Source organism: Camarhynchus parvulus, chromosome 10 (assembly GCF_901933205.1).
Source record: "Camarhynchus parvulus chromosome 10, STF_HiC, whole genome shotgun sequence".
Classification (NCBI taxonomy): Eukaryota; Metazoa; Chordata; class Aves; order Passeriformes; family Thraupidae; genus Camarhynchus; species Camarhynchus parvulus.
Window position 1 is genome coordinate 3163778 of NC_044580.1, and position 23324 is coordinate 3187101.

At 55.9% G+C, this 23324-nt stretch overlaps 2 protein-coding genes across 2 annotated transcripts; one reads left to right on the forward strand and one right to left on the reverse strand.

Annotated features, from left to right (window-relative positions):
• The first annotated feature begins 1156 nt into the window (after nucleotides 1–1156).
• Nucleotides 1157–14856, forward strand: LOXL1 (lysyl oxidase like 1). The gene is made up of 7 exons (XM_030955360.1): nucleotides 1157–1606; nucleotides 6523–6631; nucleotides 8692–8829; nucleotides 10240–10396; nucleotides 11267–11362; nucleotides 13035–13150; nucleotides 14714–14856. The coding sequence occupies exons 1-7, from the start codon at nucleotides 1168–1170 to the stop codon at nucleotides 14718–14720; spliced, it is 1062 nt and encodes a 353-aa protein (XP_030811220.1). The 5' UTR covers nucleotides 1157–1167; the 3' UTR covers nucleotides 14721–14856.
• A 1468-nt stretch (nucleotides 14857–16324) lies between these two features.
• Nucleotides 16325–23081, reverse strand: LOC115907497 (zona pellucida sperm-binding protein 3-like). Its single transcript, XM_030955441.1, is given in 10 exon segments — nucleotides 16325–16434; nucleotides 16666–16739; nucleotides 16970–17113; nucleotides 17342–17433; nucleotides 17526–17646; nucleotides 18679–18718; nucleotides 18721–18855; nucleotides 19630–19733; nucleotides 20768–20886; nucleotides 22725–23081. Coding segments are annotated over 10 exon segments (1296 nt in total).
• Between the last annotated feature and the right edge of the window lie 243 nt (nucleotides 23082–23324).

The window sequence follows — 23324 nt, forward strand, 5'->3', positions numbered from 1 at the left end:
GGAGAAGAAGGAGGAGAAGGAAAAAGAGGAGGGAGAGGAGGGAGAGGGAGGAAGATTTGGAAGAGGAGAAGGAGGAGGAGGGACAGGAGGAGGGGGAGGAAAAAGAGGAGGAGGAGGCGGGGTCGGAGGAGGAGGAGGAGGAGGGAGGAAGGCTTGGAAAAGGAGAGGAAGGAAAAGGAGGAGAAGGAGGAGGAGGAGGAGGAAAAGAGGAGGAGGAGAAGGAAAAGGAGGAGGAGGAGAGGAGAAGGAAGCGGAGGGAGGAAGGCTTGGAAAAGGAGGAGAAGGAAAAAGAGGAGAAAGAGGAGGAGAAGCAGAAGGAAGAAAAGGAGGAGGAAAAAAAAGGAAAAAGAGGAGGAGGAGGAGGAGAAGGAAAAAGAGGAGGAGGAGGGAGAGGAGGAGGAGGAGGCGCTGCCGGCCCCGCGCTCCCGGCGCGCTCCGAGCGGGACGGGCCCGAGCGGCGCTGCCCCGGCCGGGGGTGCCAGCAGCGGCGGTGCCAGCAGCGGTGCCAGCGGTGCCAGCGGCGGTGCCAGCAGCGGTGCAGCCACCCGGGGCCGTCCGGCGGCGATGGCGGCGGGGCTGTGGCGGCGCGGGGCGCTCTGGGCCGCGCTGCTGCTGCTGGCGGCGGCGCAGGAGCCGTGGCGGCAGCTGATCCAGTGGGAGAACAACGGGCGGCTCTACAGCCTGCTCAACAGCGGCGCCGAGTTCGTGCCCGCCGGGCAGGAGCGGCCCGCGGGCAGCCGCCTGTGGCTGGCGGGCACCGCGGGCACCGCGGGGACAGCGGGGACAGCGGGGACAGCCGGCAGCGTCCGCCGCCAGGCCCCCGCCTCGGGGACAGTGCGGGGACAAGCGCGACATCCCTTCGGCTTCGGCCAGGTGCCGCCCAACTGGCGGGACGGAGCGCTGGGCGACGGCGGCGCGGGGGGACAGCGGCGACAAGCGGCGCGCGGGCGGCAGGCGACAGCCTCGGGGGTGGCCGTGTCGTCGTTCGCCTTCGCCTCGGCGGGACAGCCGCCCTTTGTCGCCGCGGGGGTGGCGGGACAGCCGCCCTTTGTCGCCGCGGGGGTGGCACCGCACGGGGAGCGCCCCGAGGGTGTCCCCGCGTCGCGGGGCGCGGTGGCGGCGGGGACAGCGATGGGGACAGGGATGGGGACGCCTATGGGGACAGGGATGGGGACAGGGATGGGGACATCGATGGGGACAGGAGTAGGGACACCTATGGGGACAGGGCTGAGGACAGGGATGGGGACCCCGATGGGGACAGGGACGGGGGCGGCGTTCCCGCTCCAGCCCCGCGCGCTTCCCGAGGATTTCGGGGAGGAGCCGCATCCCTACGGAGCGGCGGGAGTGCCGCTGGATCGCCGCTACTCGCACAGCCTGTACCACGACGGCGGCCCCGAGGCGCAAACCGGCACGGGATCCATGGAAAATCTGGGATTTGGGGCGCAGTTCCCGCCGCCCCACGAGGCACAGCCGCCGTTCCGGGCGCCCGAATCCTTTGGGGTCGCTCATCCCGAGCCCTTCATTCCCGAAATTCCTCAGGCCGTCCCTGACAGCCAAGCCCGGCTCAGCGTGGGCAGCGTCTACAGGCCCAGCTTTGGGGCCAGAGGTGAGTTCGGGGTTTCCTTGGGATGGGCGGAATTCCCGGGATTCGCCACAGGGAGTTTGGGAATGATGGGAACGGGGAGAGGAGGAGCAGGGCTCGCTCCGGGGTCTGGGGCTGGGCTGTATCCAGGTCATCCCATAATTTTGGGATGGTGCTGCGCCGTGTCCCAGGGCACCCCAAATTTGTGGGATGAGGTTGGGCTGTGTTCCAGGTAATCCTATATTTATGGGATGGAGCTGTGCTGTGTCCTAGGGCATTCCTGGGGTCTGTCCCAGGTAACTCCATGCTGGATCCCATTTTTCCATGGGATGTTTGGGATGGGATAGGGCTGGATCCTGGTTATCCGTGGGGTGTTTATCCCATTTTTCCATGGGATATTTGGGATGGGACAGGCTGGATCCCAGTTATCCATGGGATATTTGGGATGGGATGGGGCTGGGTCCCATTTTTCCATGGGATATTTGGGATGGGATGGGGCTGGGTCCTGGTTATCCGTGGGGTGTTTATCCCATTTTTCCATGGGATATTTGGGATGGGACAGGCTGGATCCCATTTTTCCATGGGATATTTGGGATGGGACAGGGCTGGATCCTGGTTATCCCAGCCAGGACAAGCTCCATTCCCAGATATTTGGGAATGACAGATGGATCCGTGCTCCAGTTACTCCGGGGTCACTCTGGGGTCGCTCCCTCCCCATCCCGATAAAATCCCATGGATTTGGGCTGAGCTTTCCAAGAGTTTTCGAGCCCTCGGAGCCGCTCCCAGCCCATCCCTCGGGAATCCCATCCCAGCCTGACCCCGTGCCCTGCCCAGCCCCATCCCAGCTTTCTGGGAAAAGCCATCCCGGAGGATTTGGGTTGGTGGGAAGGACCCAGCCCTGCCCTACACAAACAGAGGGGGAACGCTGCAGGAAAAACTTGGGAATGGGGATTTTTGGGATTGCAGAGAAACTGGGAATGGAGCACGGGGGGTGAAGGATGGAAGGGATTTGGGGACACATTCAGGGAATGCTGGAATTCCCAAGGCTCTGGAGGGACACTCGAGGACAGCTGCCCTGCCGATGACCCGGCAAAGATTCCGGCCAAATTCCCCGGGAAAGATTCCGGCCAAGTTCCCCATTGGCAGCGTCCGTGTCCTTCCAGGATCCCGCGAGGTGTCGGTGGCTCTGCCAGGGAATTCGGGACACCCAAATTCCCTGAGCTTCCCCCTTTTCCTGGGGAAATTTCACGGGAATTCAGCTGATCCCCTCAAATTCCGGGCCACTCGCGGTGTTTTGGGAATGTTGTCACCTCCCTGTCACCTCCTGGGGATCCTAATTGGAGCAAACGATGGCTGGCACCGGATCCGGTGTTAATTGTTAATTGTTAATTATTAATGATTAATTCCATGGCCAAAGCTCCTCGGGAGCCTCCTAATCCCGGCCGGATCCGCCAGGAATGTTCGGCATTGCCGGCCCCCGGCCGGGGTTAATGAGGGACGGAATCCGATCCCGCTGCTTCCAGCCGGGAATTCTTGGGGTTTCTGGGGGAATGGGGGCCTGGGGAAATCTGGGAACGGGGGCTGGGAAAATTCCAGGCCTGATCCAGAGGTGGGAGGGACAGGGGCAGCTCTGGGGGGTGGGGAAGGGAAGGGGATCCAGACCCCAAAATTTTCCCTACTCGGATCCCAAACCTGATTCCATTTCCAGGGGGTTTCGTCATCCTGATCCCGTCTCCAGGGGTTCCTCGTCCTGATCCCAACCCTGATCCCATCTCCAAAATCTTCCCGACCCCAATCTCAACCCAGATCCCATCTCCAGGGGTTTCCTCATCCCAATCCCCACCTGGATCCCATCTCCGGGAGCTTCCTGATCCCCGATCCCATCTCTAGGGGTTCCCTCACCCCGATCCCAACCCAGATCCCATCTCCAAAACTTCCTGGCCCCAGTCCCTGCCCAAATTCCACTTCCTGGGGTTCCACACCCCAATGCTGACCCCAATCCCATGTCCAGGGGTTCCTCATCCCGATCCCAACCCTGATCCCAGCCCCAGTGCTTTCCCAACCCCGATCCCATCTCCAGGAGGGTTTTTCTCCCTGACCCCATGGATTGGGTCCCCAGGGTTGGGTTTGGAAGGAAAGCGGGATTTGGGAATTCCATGGGGCACTGAGGATTTGGGTCCCACCAAGTGGGAGTTTGGTGTCACCCCCGGAGGGGCCGGGAGGTGTCGGAATTCCCAGGAAAGTCTCCCTGTGGTGGGGTCAGATTTGGGATTGGGGTGGTTCTGGGGGCTGGGAATCCCGGGAATCCATGGGGATGGAGGAGGGATTGGGATTGGGATGGGATGGGATGGAATTGGGATTGATGGGATGGGATTGATGGAATGGGATGGGATGAGATTGGAATTGAGATGGGGATGGGATTGGGATTGATAGGATGGGATTGGGGTTGTGAATGGAACTGGAATTAGGATTGGGAATGGGATTGGGATTGATAGGGTTGGGATAGGATGGGATGGGATTGGGATTGGTGGAATGGGATGGGATGAGATTGGAATTGAGATGGGGATGGGATTGGGATTGATGGAATTGGATTGGGGTTGTGAATGGAACTGGAATTAGGATTGGGAATGGGATTGATGGGATGGGAAGCTGGGATCCCCTTGGTCTCTCCGGCCATCCCCACTCCCACCATTCCCAGCCTCCCCCACTCCCACTTTTCCATGGGGTTCTCCCTGTGGGATTTTCCCGCTGATCCCATACACCTGCACAAACAGTGCCCATGATCCCGATTTTCCCCGGGAATGGATGGAAATCTCCTCTGGCAGCTCCCGGGGCGGCCGAGGGGCTGGGTGGGAAAACCAAAAACCTTTTCCCAATGGGATTGTCCCGATCTGGGGCCGATTTTCCCTGGATTTTTGGGAAACCTCAGCAAAAACCTCCAGAATTTGGGGTGGGATGGGGACAATTCCAGAGGTGGGAATCCCGATATCCCATGAATTCCAGAGGTTTGACCCCAAAAAGGAGGAGTGAGATCCTATAAAAACAACGGGGCCATCCCAGGGCAGAATCCAGCGGGAAAGGGGAAAATCCAAATCCCATAAAACTCCCCGTTGGTCCTGGAGTCGGATTTCGCTCCGGGGCTTCCAAGAATTCCTTGGAATAAACAACAGCAGGGAGGAAAAAATTCTGAAAAAGGATGGAAAACTTTTCCTTGGCCGGCCTGGGGTGGTTTTCCATGGGTTTTTTTTTAGGAATTTTTTTAAGGGATGGGGGGAGAAGTTTTTTTCCGAGCTCTCCCCGTTTTTTTTTTTGGGTCCCCCCGGGAATTACATCAGCGGGAATGGGGCAGGAAATGAGCTCCAAAGGAATGACGTGATCCCTCCCGGGAAGGCAGGCCCAGAAACAAGGAGGCATTGTTCTCCTTTCCAGGGAAAAATGGGGGAAAATGGGGGGAAAATGGGTGAAATGGGGAAAAACTGGGGAAAAATGGGGGAAAATGAGGGAAACTGGGGGGAAAATGGGTGAAAATGGAGAAAATGTGGGGAAAAAATGAGGGAAATGGGGAAAAATGGGGGAAAACAGGGAAAATGGGGAAAAGAGGGAAAAAGGGGAAAACCAGGGCAAAATCGGGAAAACCAGAGGAAAATGGGGAAAAATGGGGATAAAAGGGGAAAAACAGGCATAAAATAGGGAAAAACAGAGAATAACTGGGAAAAAATGGGAAAAAAGAGGGAAAACCAGGAGAAATGGGGAAAAATGAGAGAGAATGGGGAAAAACAAGGAAAAATGGGGAAAAATGGGGGAAATGGGGAAAACCAGGGAAAAGCATGGCCCCAGTCCCTGTCCCCAGGGATGTCCCCACGCTCAGACCCGAATCCCAAAGGTGCCCAGGTCTCCAGGAGCTGTGTCCCCAATCCCAGGGGATGTCCCTGTGTCCCTCAGGTCCCCCAGGTCTGATCCTGGCTGTCCCCAGTCCCTGTCCCCAGTGATGTCCCTATTTTCCCAGCAGGTCTTCCTGATCTGATCCCAGACTTCCTCAGTCCCTGTTCCCATTTCCCAGCAGATCTCCCAGACCTGATCCCGGATTTCCCCAATCCCTGTTCCCTGTTCCAAATCCTGGATTTCCCCAATCCCCGTCCCCATTCCCCATTCTCATTTTCCGGCAGATCTCCCTGATCTGATCCCGGGTGTCCCCAATACCTGTCCCCAGTCCATATTCCCGATTTCCCGGCAGGTCTCCTGGACCTGATCCCAGATTTCTCCAATCCCTGTTCTCAATCCCAATCCCATTTCCCAGCATGTCTCGGATCTGATCCTGCATTTCCCCAATCCCTGTTCCCAATCCTGATCCCATTTCCTGGCAGGTCTCCTGGATCTATCCCGGATTTCCCCAATCCCTGTTCCCAATCCCCGTTCCCCAATCACTGTCCCCAATCCCAGATTTCCCCAATCCCGATCCTGTTTCCCGCAGGTCTCAGATCCGATCCCAGATTTCCCCAATCCCAATCCCATTTCCTGGCTGGTCTCAAATCTGATCCCAGATTTCCCCAGCCCAGATTTCCCCAATCCTGTTTCCCATTTCCCAGTCTTGGATCTGCTCCCAGATTTCCCCAATCCCTGTCCCCAATCTCTGTTCCCCAATCATTGTCCCCAATCCCAGATTTCCCCAATCCCGATCCCGTTTCCCGGCAGGTCTCAGGTCTGCTCCCAGATTTCCCCAATCCCAGATTTTCCCAATCCCCTTTCCCATTTCCCAGTCTCAGATCCGATCCCAGATTTCCTCAGTCCCAATCCCGTTTCCCGGAAGGTCTCAGATCTGATCCTGGATTTCCCCAATCCCAGGTTTCCCCAATCCCGATCCCATTTCTCGGAAGGTCTCAGATCTGACCCCGGATTTCCCTAATCCCAGGTTTCCCCAATCCTGATCCCGTTTCCCGCAGGGCTCCCAGACCTGGTCCCGGACCCCAACTACGTTCAGGCCTCCACGTACGTGCAGAGAGCTCACCTGTACTCGCTGCGCTGCGCCGCTGAGGAGCGCTGCCTGGCCAGGTGCGACACGCCGGGGACACACCGGGGACACAGCAGGGATATGGACACACGGACACACTGGGAACACATGGACACACCAGGGACATGCCGGGGACACTCCAGGGACACACTGGGGACACACGGACACTCCGGGGACACAGCGGGGACACACCAGGGACACACCGGGGACACACCAGGAACACACTGGGGACACACCAGGGACACACATGGGACGCACTGACACACGGACACACCGGGGACACACCGGGGACACACCGGGGACACACCGGGGACATGGACACACGGACACACCGAGAACACACGGACACACCGGGGACACACCGGGGACACACTGGGGACACACGGACACACAGGGGACACACCAGGGACACACCAGGGACACACTGACACACCAGGGACACACGGACACACCAGGGACACACAGACACACCAGGGACGCACTGGGGACACGGGACACACCTGGGACACACCGGGGACACACGGACACACGGACACCGGGGACACACGGACACAGCGACACACCGAGGACACACAGACACACCGGGCACACACCGGGGACACACCTGGGACACACCGGGGACAAACGGACACGTGGACACACTGACGCACCAGGGGCACACCGACACACTGACACACCGGGGGCACATGGACACACCGGGGACACATGGACACACGGACACACAGACACAGACACACGGACACATGGACACACCAGGGACACACGGACACACGGACACACAGACACATGGACACACTGACACACAGACACAAGGACACACGGACACATGGACACGGGACACGGGAATGCAGGGGAGATGGGATACGAGGGACACAAGGGACACAGGATATGGGACATGGGATATGGGAATATGGGATACGGGATATGGGATAGGGCATATGGGATATGGGATATGGGATATGGGATATGGGATATGGGATACGGGATAGGGGATAGGGCGTATGGGATATGGGATATGGGACACGGGATCCAGGAATGGGACATGGGATATCGGACATGGGATATGGGAATGGGAGAGATGGGATCTTGGGAATGTGGGATGGGATTCCGAGAATGGGAGAGAAAAGATTCCCGGGAATGCCAGAAAGGATTCTGGGAATGGGAGAGAATTCCTGGGAATGGGGGAGAGGATTCCTGGGAATGGGGGGAGGATTCCCGGGAATGGGAGAGGGAGGATTCCTGGGAATGGGAGAGAGGATTCCTGGGAATGGGAGCGCTCTGGGGCTGGGGGGATGAGGGGAGAAAAGCGGGGAGGGAGGGGGGCGAAGGGGGCTGGGGTGAGCGGGAAATGGGGAAATTTTGGGAAGGAGGGGATGGGGGGATGGGGGTGAAGTGAGGGGAGATGGGGACAGAGGGAATTCTGGGATGAGGGGGAGAGGGAGATGGAGGGGGGAATCCTGGGATGAGGGGAGATGGGAATACCCCAGGGAGAGAGGGTCGGGTTGGGGGTGGGGAAGGGGGAGGTGCTGATGGGGGAGAGGGAGGAGGAGGGAAGGGGAAAAGGGGAGAGGGAGGGATGGGGGAGAGGGAAAAGGGAAGGGAAAAAGGGGGAAATGGGAAAGGGAAGAGGGAAGTGAAGGGTGGAGGGAGGGGAGGGAAAAAGGGGATAAAAGGGGTAAGAAAAAAGGGGGGAAAGGGAAAAAAAGGGGGAAGAAAAAAGGGAAAAAAGGAAGGGAAAAAGGGAATGGAAAAGGGAAAAGGGAAATGGGAAAAGGGAGAAAGGAAGGGAAGGGAAGGGAAGGGAAGGGAAGGGAAGGAAGGGAAGGGAAGGGAAGGGAAGGGAAGGGAAGGGAAGGGAAGGGAAGGGGAAGGGGAAAAGGAAAAGGAAAAGGAAAAGGAAAAGGAAAAGGAAAAGGAAAAGGAAAAGGAAAAGGAAAAGGAAAAGGAAAAGGAAAAGCAAAAGACATCGGGAACAAGCCCAGAATTTCCTCCCTTCCTTTCCCACGGGAGAGAGTTCCCTGTGGAAAAGGGAATTGCCCCCGAGGGCAGGGGCCGGGGCGGCGCCAGCAGTGCCAGCGGTGTCCCCTGTCCCCGTCCCCAGCACGGCGTACGCGGCCGAGGCCACCGACTACGACGTGCGGGTGCTGCTGCGCTTCCCGCAGCGCGTCAAGAACCAGGGCACGGCCGACTTCCTGCCCAGCCAGCCCCGCCACCGCTGGCAGTGGCACAGCTGCCACCAGTGAGTGTCCCCGGCTGTCCCCAACACCAGCACCAACACCAGTGGCAGCTCCAAGGCCTTTGGTGGCACTTTGGTGGCATTTCCCCATTTGGTGGCTTTGTTTTGGGGTCTTCCTTCAGCTCTTTGTCCCCAGTGCCACCATTCATGATGGTGGCAGTGGCACAGCTGCCACCAGTGAGTGTCCCCAGCTGTCCCCAGCCTGTCCCCATGGTGTCCCCTGGCACTACCACAGCGTGGAGGAGTCCCCTCAATGTCCCCTCAATGTCCCCTGATTGTCCCCACTGTCTCTTGACTGTGCCCTGCTGTCCTCTGACTGTCCCCTGATTGTCCCCTGAGTGTTCCCCTGAACGTCCCCATGGTGTCCCCATGATGTCCCCAGACACCATCACAGCACGGCTGAGTTCACCCACTATGGCCTGCTGGATGTCCCCTGAGTGTCCCCTGAGTGTCCCCAGATATTCCTTTGGTTGTCCCCTGGCTCTGCCCATGACTGTCCCCTGAGTGTCCCCTCACTGTCCCCATGATTGCCCCATTGCCCTGATTGTCCTCTGAACGTCCCCAAAGTGTCCCCCTGGTGTCCCCAGGCACCACCACAGCATGGCCAAGTTCAGCCACTACGACCTGCTGGATGTCACCTGAGTGTCCCCAGAGTGTCCCTTGATTGTGCCCTGATTATTCCTCTGAATGTCCCCTGGGTGCCCCCGCTGTGTCCTGAGTGTCCCCTTGAATGTCCCCTGATTTATCCCACAGCTTGTCCCCTGACTGTCCCCATGATTGTCCCCTGATTGTTCCCCTAAGTGTCCCCTGAGTGTCCCCAGCCTGTCCCCAGAGCGTCCTCAAAGTGTCCCCATGGTGTCCCCAGGCACCACCACAGCATGGGGGAGTTCAGCCACTATGACCTGCTGGATGTCCCCTGAGTGTCCCCTGAGTGTCCCCATAGTGTCCCCACGGTGTCCGTCCCCATAGTGTGCCCACGGTGTCCCCATGTCCCCAGGCACTACCACAGCGTGGTGGAGTTAGTCACTATGACCTGCTGGATGTCCCCTGAGTGTCCCCTGAGTGTTCCTCTGAATGTCCCCACAGTGGACACTCTTCATGGTGTCCCCAGCCTGTCCCCATAGTGTCCCCATAGTGTGCCCATGGTGTCCCCAGCCTGTTCCCATGGTGTGCCCAGCCTCTCCCCCTGGTGTCCCCACAGTGTCCCTGTGTCCCCAGCCTGTCCATGTGATGTCCCCACGGTGTCCCCATGGTGTCCCCTTGGTGTCCCCAGTCACCACCACAGCTTGGCCGAGTTCAGCCACTACGACCTGCTGGATGTCACCTGAGTGTCCCCTGAGTGTCCCCTGAGTGTTCCCCTGAATGTCCCCTTGGTGTCCCCACGGTGTCCCCACGGTGTCCCCATGTCCCCAGGCACTACCACAGCATGGCCGAGTTCAGCCACTACGACCTGCTGGATGTCACCTCGGGCCGCCGGGTGGCCGAGGGACACAAGGCCAGCTTCTGCCTGGAGGACACCACCTGCGACTTCGGCCACCTCAAGCGCTACGCCTGCACCGCCCACACCCAGGTGACACCAGGGGACAGCACCCTTTGGCACTTCTGTCACTTTCTGCCCCTTTTTGTCCCTTTTTTGTCCCCTTTTCTCCATTTTTTGTCCCTTTTTTGTCCCTTTTTTGTCCCTTTTGTCCCCATTTGTGGCACTACATCTGCACTGCCCGCACCCAGGTGACACTGAGAGGACAAAGGGGTTCCCTTTTCTCCCCTGTTTTTCCCCTTTTTTCCCCATTTTTTCGCCAATTTTTTAACCTTTTTTTCCCCCCTTTTTTCTCATTTTTCCCCATTTTTCTCATTTTTGCCCAATTTCCCCATTTCTCACCCCATTTCCCCCCGCAGGGTCTCAGCCCAGGCTATTACAACACCCGAGGGTTCCCTTTTCTCCCCCATTCTCCCCCAGTTTTTCCCCATTTTCCCCCCAATTTTTAACCTCTTTTTTCTCCCTTTTTTCCCGTTTTTTCCCAATTTTTCCCCATTTTTCTCATTTTTGCCCAATTTCCCCTTTTCTAACCCCATTTCCTCCCCAGGGTCTCAGCCTGGGCTGTTATGACACCACCACCTACAGAACCCTCTTGGTCCCATTTTCCCCATTTCCCCCCCATTCTTTAACATTTTTCTCCCTTTTTTTCCCCATTTGCCCCCTTTTTCCCCATTTTTCCATTTTCCCCCCATTTTTGCCCAATTTCCCCATTTCTAACCCCATTTCCCCCTGCAGGATCTCAGGCCTAGGCTGTTACAACACCCAAGCCTTCCCTTTTCTCCCCCATTTTCCCCCCATTTTTTCACCTTTTTTCTCCCTTTTTCTCCCCATTTTTTCCCTTTTTTCTCCCTTTCCCCCGTTTTTGCCCAATTTCCCCATTTCTCACCCCATTTTCCCCTGCAGGGGCTCAGCCCGGGCTGTTATGACACCTACAACGCCGACATCGACTGCCAGTGGATCGACATCACCGACGTCCCCCCTGGGAACTACATCCTCAAGGTTGGGGACATTTGGGGCATCTGGGATTTTGGGGTGGAAAATCCCAATTCCAGCCCAGATCGGGATTTTCCCACCCCTGCCATTTTTTTCCAGGGTGATTTTCCTGCTTTTTTCCCTTTTCCTGGGTTATTTTTTTGGGTTTTTCCCCCCTGATTTCCCCTTTTCATTTTTGGGGTATTTTGGGGTTTTTTTGGGTTTTTTTTCCCCCTGATTTCCCCTTTTCATTTTTGGGGTATTTAGGGTTTTTTTTGAGTTTTTTTCCCCCTGATTTCCCCTTTTCATTTTTGGGGTATTTAGGGTTTTTTTTGAGGTTTTTTTCCCCCTGATTTCCCCTTTTCATTTTTGGGGTATTTTGGGGTTTTTTTTTTGAGTTTCTTTCTCCCTGATTTCCCTTTCCCTCTTGATTTTTTTGGTGATTTTTTTTTGTTTATTTTTTGGGGTTTTCCCCCCACTGATTTTCCTTTTCATTTTTGTGATATTTTCTTTATTTCCCAAGGGTTTTTTTCCCCAGTTTCCCCTTCCCTCATGATTTTTTGGTTGTTTTCCCCCCCGATTTTCCCATTTCCCTCTATTTTTTCCCTCTGTTTATTTTGCCTGTTCCTGGTTTATTGTTTGAGATTTTTTCCCCTGATTTTCCCATTTCCTTATTGACTTCTTGGGAATTTTTTTTCCTGATTTTCCCTTTTCATTTTTGGGATATTTTGTTTATTTTTGGAGTTTTTCTCCCCTGATTTCCGTTTCCCTCTTGATTTTTTTGTCTTTTTTTCCCCTGATTTTCCCATTTCCCTCTCATTTTGGGATTTTTTCCCCCCTCAGTTTATTTTACCTCTTCCTGGTTTATTTTTTGAGTTTTTCCCTCTGATTTTTCCATTTCCTTCTTGATTTTTTGGGGTTTTTTTTTGTTTATTTTTTGTTTATTTTTTGGGGGTTTCCCCCCCTTATTTTACCTGTTCCCTGTTTATTTTTTGGATTTTTCTTCCTGATTTTTCCATTTCCCTGTTGGTTTTTGGGATATTTTCCCCCTCCGATTTTCTTATTTCTCTGGTTAATTTTGGGATTCTTTTCCCCCTGTTTATTTTTCCTGTTAATTTTCTGGATTTTTTTCCCTTCTCTTTTCCCTGTTAATTTTCTGGATTTTTCCCCTGATTTTCCCATTTCCCTGGTTATTTTGGGGAATTTTTTTCCTTTCCTTTTCCTCATATTGGGATTTTTTCCCCCTTCCCTTTCCCCTGGTTATATTTTAAATTTTCACCCTGATTTTCCCATTTCCCTGATTATTTTGGTTTTTTATTTTCCTTTCTTTTTTCCTGTTTATTTTTTGGTTTTTTTTCCCCTATTTTCCCATTTCCTGGTTATTTTGGGGGTTTTCCCCCCTTCCCTTTTCCCTGGTTATATTTGGGGTTTTTTTCCCCCTGACTTTCCCATTCCCCTGGTTATTTGGGGATTTTTTCCCTTTCCTTTTCCCTGTTTTGGGATTTTTTTTTAGTTTCCTTCTCCCTGTTAATTTTTGGGATTTTTTCCCCCTTCCCTTTCCCTATTTTGGGATATCCCCTAATTCTCCTTTTCCCTTTTGGGATTTTTTTTCCCTTTCCCCCATTCCCACTCGATTTTCCCTGTTTTTTTTCCCTGTTGATTTCTGGGATCCTTTTCCCGGATTTTTCCCCCACCCCAGGTCCAGGTCAATCCCAAATATTTGGTGCTGGAGTCGGATTTCACCAACAACGTCGTGCGCTGCCACATCCACTACACCGGGCGCTTCGTGTCCGCCTCCAACTGCCGCATCGCCCAGTAAGGAATTCCTCACCCCAAATAGAACCCATCCCAAAAAAACCCCATCCCAAAAAACCCCATCATGAAAAAAAACCCCATCCAAAAAACCCCATCACAAAAAAAAACCCAAAACCATCCCAAAAAAACCTGATCCCAAAAAAAACCCATCCCGAAAAACCCTGATCCCAAAAAAACCCAAGTCCAAAAAAACCCAAATAAAAATACCCGTGATCCTAAAAAACCCTGAGCCCAAATAAAACCCATCCCAAAAAAAATCCCATCCCCCAAAAAATCCCATCCCAAAAAATCCCATCACAAAAAAACTCATCCCAAAAAACCCTGGTCCCAAAAAACCCATCCCCAAAAAATCCCATCCCCAAAAACTCTGATCCCCAAAAAACCCAAGCCCAAAAAAACCCAAATAAAAAAAACCTGATCCCAAAAAACCCTATCTCCCAAAAAAAAATCCCAAAAACCCCCATCCCCCCCAAAAAACCCAAAAAAACCCCATCCCCCCCCAAAAAACCCAGCCCAAAAAACCTGATCCCAAAAAAAACTGAGCCCAAAAAAAACCCATTCAAAAAAAACCTGATCCCAAAAAAACCCAAGTCCAAAAAAACCCAAATTAAAAAAAAACCCTGATCCTAAAAAACCCGGAGCCCAAAAACCCATCCCCCAAAAAACCCCATCCTAAAAATCCCCCATCCCAAATAAAACCCCAATTCAAAAAAAACCCTGATCCCAAAAAACTCCCAAAAAACCCCATCCCGAAAAAATCCCCAATCCCAAAAAATCCCTGTCTCGAAAAGCCCCGATCCCCAAAAAACCCAATTAAAAAAACCCGCCATCCCAGAAAAAAACCCCATCCCAAAAAAACCCATTCCAAAAAATCCTCATCCCCAAAAAAATCCTGAAAAAAATCCCAATTCCAAAAAAAACCCCATCTCAAAACAAAAAACCATCCCAAAAACCCCGAGCCAAATAAAACCCCATCCCAAAAAACTCCATCCCAAAAAAAAACCCCAATCCCAAAAAAAACCCAACCCCAGAAAACCCTGATCCCAAAAATCCTCCATCCCAAAAAAACCCAAATCCCCAAAAAACCCTCATCCCAAAATTCCCTCATCCCAAAAAATCCCAATCCCAAAAAAATCCCCATTTTTGGGGGATGGGGATTTTTGGAATGGGGATTTTTTTGAATTGGGGATTTTTTGGGGTGGTTATTTTTGGAATTAGGATTTTGTTCTTTTTCCTTGGAATTTGGGGTAGCAATTGGGAATTTCCTCCTTTCCCATGAAATTTTATGGGATTTGGGGTGGGAATCAGGAATTTCTTCCTTTTCCATGAAATCTTATGGGATTTGGGGCCAGAATTGGGATTTTGTTCCTCTTCCATGGAATTTTCTGGGATTTGGGGTAGGAATCGGGATTTTGTTCCTTTCCTATGGAATTTTATGGGATTTGCCCATTTGGGGTTGGTTTTTTCCTCCTTTTCCATGGAATTTTCTGGGATTTGGGGTGGCAATTGGGAATTTCCTCCTTCCCCATGGAATTTTATGGGATTTTCCCGTTTTCCCTGCAGATCCTGATGGCAGCAGGACCCCAGGAGTGTCACCCGTCCCCTTTCCCGGGAAGTTCCCGAGGTGGCTCCGCTGCGTTCCCAAAGTTCCCCCTTTTCCCAATAAAAAGAGGGGAAGCCACGAGGACTCCTGGGAATCGTTTTTATCCTGAATTTTCCCGGCATTCCCGGGGGAATCCAAGGCTGGAATCAAAGCAGGGACCCCCAAAACGCTCCATAAAATCCTCGTGATCCTACAAATCCTTGGGAATTTCTGGGAATGTCCCCAAGTGGGGGGAAAGAAACAGTCCTGGGAATTTTGGGGAGGGAAATCCCATAAATTTTTTTAGGGTTGTTTTTTTTTCTGTTTTCCTGCTGGAGAGAGCGGAAGTTGGGATTTGGGAATTTTGGGCTGGGAATGGGGTCGGGAATGGTGACAGTGGGAATGGAGACACTTGGATTGGGGACATTGGGATTGGGAATGGGGACACTGGGAATGGGATTGGGGACATTGGGATTGGGAATGGGGACATTGGGAATGGAATGGGGACACTTGGATTGGGAACATTGGGATTGGGAATGGGGACGCTGGGAATGGGGACACTGGGAATGGGATTGGGGACATTGAGAATGAGGACACTGGATTGGGGACATTGGGATTGGGAATGGGGACACTGGGAATGGGGACACTGGGAATGGGAATGGAATGGGGACACTGAGAATGGGATTGGGGACCTTGGGAATGGGAACATTGGGAATGGGGACAGTGGGATTGGGAATGGGGACACTGGGAATGGAATGGGGACATTGGGAATGGGGACACTGGATTGGGGACATTGGGATTGGGAATGGGGACACTGGGAATGGGGACATTGGGAATGGGATGGGGACACTGGGAACAGGATTGGGGACATTGGGAATGGGGGCACTGGGAATGGGGACAGTGGGACACAGTGGGATTGGGAATGGGGACATTGGGAGTGGAATGGGGACATCAAGATTGGGGACCTTGGGAATGGGAATGGGGACATTGGGAATGGGAATGGGGACATTGGGAATGGGGACATTGAGATTGGGGACATTGGGAATGGGATTGGGGACATTGGGAATGGGGACACTGGGACAGGAATGGGGACAGTGGAAATGGGGACAGTGGGACTGGGGACATCAGCATGGGAATGGGGACATTGGGATGGGAATGGGGACATCGGGATGGGAATGGGGACACTGGGATTGGGGACATGGGATTGGGTACACTGGGATGGGAATGGAGACACTGGAAATGGTGACACTGGAATTGGGACAACTGGGACGGGAATGGGGACATTGGGATGGGAAGGGGACACTGGGATGAGAATGGGGACATTGGGACAGGACTGGTCACCCTCCCCGCCCCATTCCCGGGATTCCCTCCCAGAGTGACCCCTCGAACACCGTGGGTCATGGGATTTATCGGGATTTCCATCGGTCCTTGTGGCATTTATTGGGAATTCTGCTGGTCCTTGTGGGATTTATCGGCATTTCCATTGGTCCTTGTGGGATTTATCAGGATTTCCATAGGTCCTTGTGGGATTGTTTGGGATTTCCATTGGTCCTTGTGGGATTTATCGGCATTTCCGTCGGTCATTCCGGGGTTCACAGGGAATTCCGGCGCCTGAGGCCGATGGCCAGCGCGGCTCCAGCCACGGCCACGCCGGCCACCGCACAGGCCAGCGCTGTCCCCACAGCCAGCGGTGCCACAGTGCCTGCAAAGGGACACCGAGTGACACGGAGGGGAGCGGGGATTGTCACCGGTGCCAGCTGGTGTTACCGGTGTCACCCGGTGTCATTGGTGTCACCCAGTGTCACCCAGTGTCACCCAGTGTCAGCCAGTGTCATTGGTGTCACCCAGTGTCACCGGTGTCACCAGTGTCACCCGGTGTCATTGGTGTCACCCAGTGTCACCCAGTGTCACCGGTGTCACCTCAGGCACTCACCCTGCTGGCCCTCGGGGCGCTGGCCACGCTGGGCACTCGAGAGCAGCACGGGACCGATGACAACGTCAGCTTCGGAGGTGGCACCTGGGGACAAGGGACAGTGAGGGACAGTGAGGGGAGAGAGGGGACAGTGAGGGACAGTGAGGGGAGAGAGGGGACAGTGGGGACAGTGAGGAGGGATCAGCCCCTCTCCACAGTCCCCATGTCCCCCTGTCCCCACATCCCACTGTCCTCCTGTCCCGCTGTCCCCCATCCCAATGTCCCCATGTCCCCATGTCCCTGGTATCCCCAGTGTCCCCATGTCCCCACGCTGTCCCCTGCTGTCCCCTCACCGTCCCCGGCGTGTCTGCGGTAGCGGTGGCCGTTCCAGGGCTCTGCTGGCCTCCGGCCACAGTTGCCCAGCTCGCAGCAGCTGCAGATGTCCCTTGTCCCCTCCACGGGCGCCCAGCTGCCACCAGGGAGGTGACACCGTCAGCCAGTGCCACCGGGGTGGGCAGGCGCCACCAGGGAGGTGACACCACAGAGGTGCCACCACGGAGATGCCACCAGGGAGGCACCACCAGGGAGGTGACACTATGGATGTGACACTGGGGAGGTGCCACCAGGGAGGTGACATTACAGAGGTGACACTGGGGAGGTGACACTATGGAGGTGACACCAGGGAGGTGACACTCACGTGTTGCGCGCCTTGCTGAAGGAGCAGGCCTTGTTCAGCGCATCCGGGCTCTGCTCGGCCGGTGTCACCTTCAGGTGGCACGTGATGTAGATCTGCGCCAGGGGACACTGCTGGGGACACCGCGGGGCCACCGGGGTGGCGCTGGGGACAGCGGGGTGTCCCCGGGGTGTCCCCGGGGCCTTACCAGGCTGCGGGGGTCGCCGGCGAAGCGGAAGGCGTCGATCTGGAAGCGCAGCACGTCCTGCCGCGGCCGGGGGGTGACAAAGGCCGAGCTGGTGGCATCGGAGCGCCCGTCCACCAGGCAGCTGTCACACCATGGGGACAGGGTCACACCATGGGGACAGCAGGGTCACACCATAGGGACAGGGTCACAGCCATGGGGTCACAGCCATGGGGACAGTGGGGTCACAGTCATGGGGACAGAACGGTCACAGCCCTGGGGACAGTGGGACACAGCCATGGGGACAGAACGGTCACAGCCCTGGGGACAGCAGGGTCACACTCATGGGGACAACGGGGACATGGCCCCAGGTACAGCAGGGTCACAGCCCTGGGGACAGAAGGGTCACAGCCCTGGCTGGCACTGCGGCGTCCCCAAGTGTCCCCAGATCGGCTGGGGAAGCGACAAGTGCTCAGCACCTCCTAGATCTCAAAATGTGCCCAAAATGTCCCCAGCTCTCTCATTGAAGTCACCACCCCGTGTGTCCCCCCAGACCCCAAATTGTCCCCAAATGTCCCCAAACTGTGCCCAAAGGTCTCCAAAGGTCCCCAAACCCACCCATTGAAGTAGATGACGGAGTAGTGGGGAGGGACGAGGTGTCACCACCCCCTGACTGTGTCCCTGACCCCAAATTGTCCCCAAATGTCCCCAAATTAACCCCAAACATCTCCAGAGGTCCCCAAATGTCCCCAGTGTACCCGTTGAGGGGTCCCCAAACCATCCCCAAACATCCCCAAATGTCCCCAAACCATCCCCAAATGCACCCAGATGTCCCCAAACGTCCCCAGATGTCCCCAAGAGCCCCAGCGCACCCGTTGAAATCGATGATGGCGTAGCGGGACAAGGAGAGCTCACCACCCCCTGGGTGTCCCCCAGACCTCAAAGTGTCCCCAAACATCCCCAAAACATCCCCAAATATCCCCAAATGTCCCCAAATATCCCCAAATGTCCCCAGATGTCCCCAGCTGCCCCGGCGCACCCATTGAAGTTGATGATGGCGTAGTGGGGCAGGATGAGCTGCCACCTTCCCCATAAACCCTAAGCATCCCCAGATGTCTCCAGAACACCCTCAAATGTCCCCAGATGTCCCCAGATGTCCCCAGCAGCCCCGGCGCACCCGTTGAAGTCGATGATGGCGTAGTGGGGCTCGGTGCCCGCTCGGGGCCCAGCGTGGCCACGCAGGAGTCGACGAAGAGCCGCAGCGGGACGTGGCTGTGGGCGCCCACCTCGGCCTGGATGTTCAGCACGTCGCCCAGGCGGAACGCCGAGAGATCCCGCTCCGCGCTCCAGTCCTCTGGAAAACCCCACGGGGTCAGCCCCAAACTGATCCCAAAAGGGAAAAAGGGGTGGGAAAGGGAGAATCCCAAAAAATCCCACTCTGAGCTCCAGTCCTCTGGAAAACCCCACGGGATTAACCCCAAAGTGACCCCAAAAGGGGAAGAGGGATGGGAAAGGGGGAATCCCAGGAAATCCCTCTCTGAGCTCCAGTCCTCTGGAAAACCCCACAGGATCAACCCCAAAGCGACCCCAAAAGGGGAAAAGGGATGGGAAAAGGGGAATGCTGAAAAATTGACACTTGGAGCTCCAGTCCTATGGAAAACCCAATGGGAACAGGGATGGGAAAGGGGGAATCCCGAGAAATCCCGGTCTGAGCTCCCGTCCTCTGGAAAACCCCACAGGATCAACCCCAAAGCGATCCCAAAGGGGAAAACAGATGGGAAAGGGATGGAAAAGGGGGAAAAGGGGATGGAGAAATGGGGGGAAAGGGGGAAAAGGGCTGGAAAAGGGGGAATCCTGAAAAGACCCTCTTGGAGCTCCAGTCCTCTGGAAAACCCAATGGGGTCAACCCCAAACCCACCCTGAAGGGGAAAAGGGATGGAGAAATGGGGAAAAGGGGAAAAAGGGGACAAGGTATAGGAAAGGGGGAAAAGGTATGGGGAAGGGGAAAAGGGGGAAAAAGGGGAAAATGTCGGGAAAAGTGGGGATGGAAAAGGGAGAAAAGAGATGGGAAGGGGAGGGAAAAGGGACAGGAAAGGAGGAGAAGTGTGGGAAAGCCCCGATCCCGCACCGTTCATGAGGCGCAGGGAGAACAGGAGCTTCTCCTGGGAGGCCAGAGCCGAGTTGAAGGGAGCCCAGGTGGGACGGATGGAGCCGCTGGAGACGTTATCCCGCCTGGAAAAGGGAATGGGGTTGGAATGGGATTGGGAATGGGATCGGGAATGGGATCAGGAATGGGATTGGGATGGAGACACTGGGATGGAATGAGGCCATTGAGAATGGGGAGCTCCTGGAGACGTTATCCTGCCCAGAAAAGGGAATGGGGTCGGGAATGGGATCGGGAATGGGAATGGGGCCATTGGGAATTGGGAGCTCCTGGAGATGTTATCCTGCCTGGAAAAGGGAATGGGGTCGGGAATGGGATCAGGAATGGGATTGGGATGGGGACACTGGGATGGAATGGGGACACTGGGGATTGGGAAACTGGGAATAGGACACTGGGACAAGAATGGGGACATCGGGATGGAAATGGAGAAATTGGGAATGGGGACACTGGGAATGGGGAGCCACTGGTGACATTATCCCACCTGGAGAAGGGAATGGGATTGTGATATGGGAATGGGACAGTGGGAATGGGAATGGGACACTGGGAATGGGGACAGTGGGGCAGGAATGGGGACAGTGGGAATGGGGAGCTGCTGGTGACATTATCCCACCTGGGAAAGGGAATTGGAAATGGGAATGGGACACTGGGAATCTGGGAAGGGATACAGGATGGGAATGGGATTCCTGGGAATGCCGTCAATCTGTGATGGGATCCGGGATGGGAATGGGATTCCTGGGAATGCTGGGAATCTGGGATGGGATCCCTGGATGGGAATGGGATTCCTGGGAATGCTGGGAATCTGGGATAGGATCCGGGACAGGAATGGGTTTCCCAGGAATGACGGGAAGTCAGGATGGGATCCCAGGATAGCAATGGGATCCCTGGGAATGCTAGGAAGGGACCCCAGGATGGGAATGGGATTCCTGGGAATGCCGGGAATCTGTGATGGGATCTGGGATGGGAACGGGATTCCTGGGAAGGCCAGGAAGGGATGCCAGGACGGGAATGGGATTCCTGGGAGGGCTGGCAAGGCAGGATGGGATCCAGGATGAAAATGGGATTCCTGGGAATGCTGGGAAGGCAGGATGGGATCCGGGAGCACCTGGGGTAGTGGCACTCGATGGGGATGACGGCCGGGTCGCTGCGCACGATGGCCGGGTTGCTGCCGGGGCTGGGATCGTAGCTCAGGAGCGTCCGGTAAATCAGGGAATCCGGAGTGACCTGGGAATGAAACCCGGGAATTCCAGAAGAAAAGGGGCTCCCCAATCCCGAGTGAGAGGGAAGCGGAAGGAATGAGGGAATCTGGGAATAAAAACTGGGAATTCTGTGGGAAAAGTGTTCCTCAATCCCGAGTGAGAGGGAAGCGGAAGAAATCAGGGAATCTGGGGTGATCTGGGAATAAAACCCGGGAATTCCATGGGAAAAGAGAATCCAGAAAATGCAGGAATTGAAAGAAATGAGGGGATCCAGAGTGATATGGGAATGAAAACCGGGAATTTGGGGAAAAAGGGGTTCCTTAACCCCGAGTGAGCGGGAAGTGGAAGGAATGAGGAAATCTGGGGTGATCCGGGAATGAAAACTGGGAAATCCATGGGAAAAGAGAACCCAGAAAATGAGGGAATTGAAAGAAATGGGGGAATCTGGGAATAAAAACCAGGGATTCCATGGGTCTCCAGTCAGGGGTGTCAGCAGGGTGAGTGGGAATTCCAAGAAATCGGGGAATTCAGGGTGATTTGAGAATAAAAGTGGGGAATTCCACAGGAGAGGCCGCTCCTCATCCCAGCAGCACCACTGGGCTGACTGGGAATGCTGGGGGAATTCATGGAAATGGGGGAAAAGGGATGGAAAAGGGGGGAATGGGGTGGAAAAGGGAGAAAAGGGGGAAAAGGGATGGAAAAGGGGGGAAATGGGGTGGAAATGGGGTGGAAAAGGGGGAAAAGGAATGGAAAATAACAGTTTTTAGGGAGTTGAATTAAACCCAAGGGAAAAGAGGCTTTTCCCAGAGGAATGGGAAAAGCTGCGGGAAAACCGCTCAAATTCCCAGGAAATCGCGGCGGCTCCTTCCCCTGGAACGATCCCGGATCCAGCCCCTGGATCTCCGCGAAACCGGGAACAGGCGCGGCCCCGGAGCCGCTCCCGGCGGGAATTTCGGGATCCGGACAGGACTCACCCGGATTGTCCCACATCCCGCGATTTCCCGGGAGATATCCCGGGATGGGAACGGGACTCACGGGGATCTCTCATCTGGGATCCGGACAACCCCGGGAGCCGCTCCAGGTGGGAATTCCGGGATAGGAGCGGAATCCCGGGATGGGAACGGGACTCACCTGGATCTCCCCCGGCACCTCCGGATCTCCTGGAGCCTCTCCCGGGTGGAATCCCAGGATCGGGGCGGGATCCCGGGATCGGGACAAGGACTCGGGAATCCGCACGATCCCGGGAGCCGCTCCCGGTGGGAATTCCGGGTTCCCGACAGGACTCACCTGGATCTCCCCGGACACCGCGGGAGCGGCTCCAGTTGGAAATCCCGGGATGGGAACAGCGACTCACCTGGATCTCCCCCTAAATCTGGGATTTGCACGAGCCCGGGAGCCGCTCCCGGTGGGAATTCCGGTGGGAATCCCGGGATGGGAACGGGACTCACCTGGATTTCCCCCGACACGCCGGGATCTCCTGGAGCCTCTCCCGGGCGGGATCCCGGGATCGGGACAAGGACTGGGGAAATCCGCACGATCCCGGGAGCCGATCCAGGTGGGAATCCCGGGATCGGGACAGGACTCACCTGGATCTCCCTCAAAACCTGGGATCCGGACAACCCCGGGAGCCGCTCCCGGTGGGGAATCCCAGGATAGGAGCGAAATCCCGAGATCGGGGCGGGACTCACCTGGGTCTCCCTCTAAACCAGGGATTTTCAGGGACCCGGCAGCCGCTCCCGGTGGGAATGCCGGGATCGGGACAAGACTCAAACCCGGGAATCCCCAGGACCCCGGGAGCCGCTCCCGTTGGGAATCCCGTTGGGAATCCCGTTGGGAATGCCGGGGATGAGAGGCGGGGCTCACCTGGACGGTGCTGCCGCACTCGTGCAGGCCGGCGCTGAAGGTGACGGTTTTTTGGGATGGATCCAGGCGGGAATGCTTGCAGGCGGCGGGGCCCAGGCTGAGCTCGGCGGCGCTGACCAAGCGGCCGGTGCCGAACAGGTCCCGGTGCACGGTCACCACCAGCTGCGCCTCCTGGCACTGAACTTCCACCGGGAGCTGCGCTCGGGAATGCGGCCGGGAATGGGAACGCGGCTGCTCGTCCCCCCAGCCCCAGGGATTGGGATTGGGATCGCTCCACGCCGGCTCCCAGGGCGGAGGCGCCGAGGCCGCGGGGGCCGCGCAGAGCAGCGCCAGGAGGAGGCGGATGTGGGAGCGCATCCCGGAAAATCCTTGGGATTCCCAGCGCCGAGCCTCGGCCCCGCGCTTATATCCCGCTGGGAACCAGCCCAGCTCCCCCCGCTCTGGAATTCCAAGGGCGCCCCTGAGCGCGCCCCCGTCATTTCCGAGGTGCGAGGGGTCGGGATGAGCGTTCCCGGCGGGTTTTTGGGAATTGTTTATCCCGGCAGGAGCCGCGGAGCCGCGGAGCCGAGGGGATTGTTTGGGCTCGGCGCTGATAAGGAG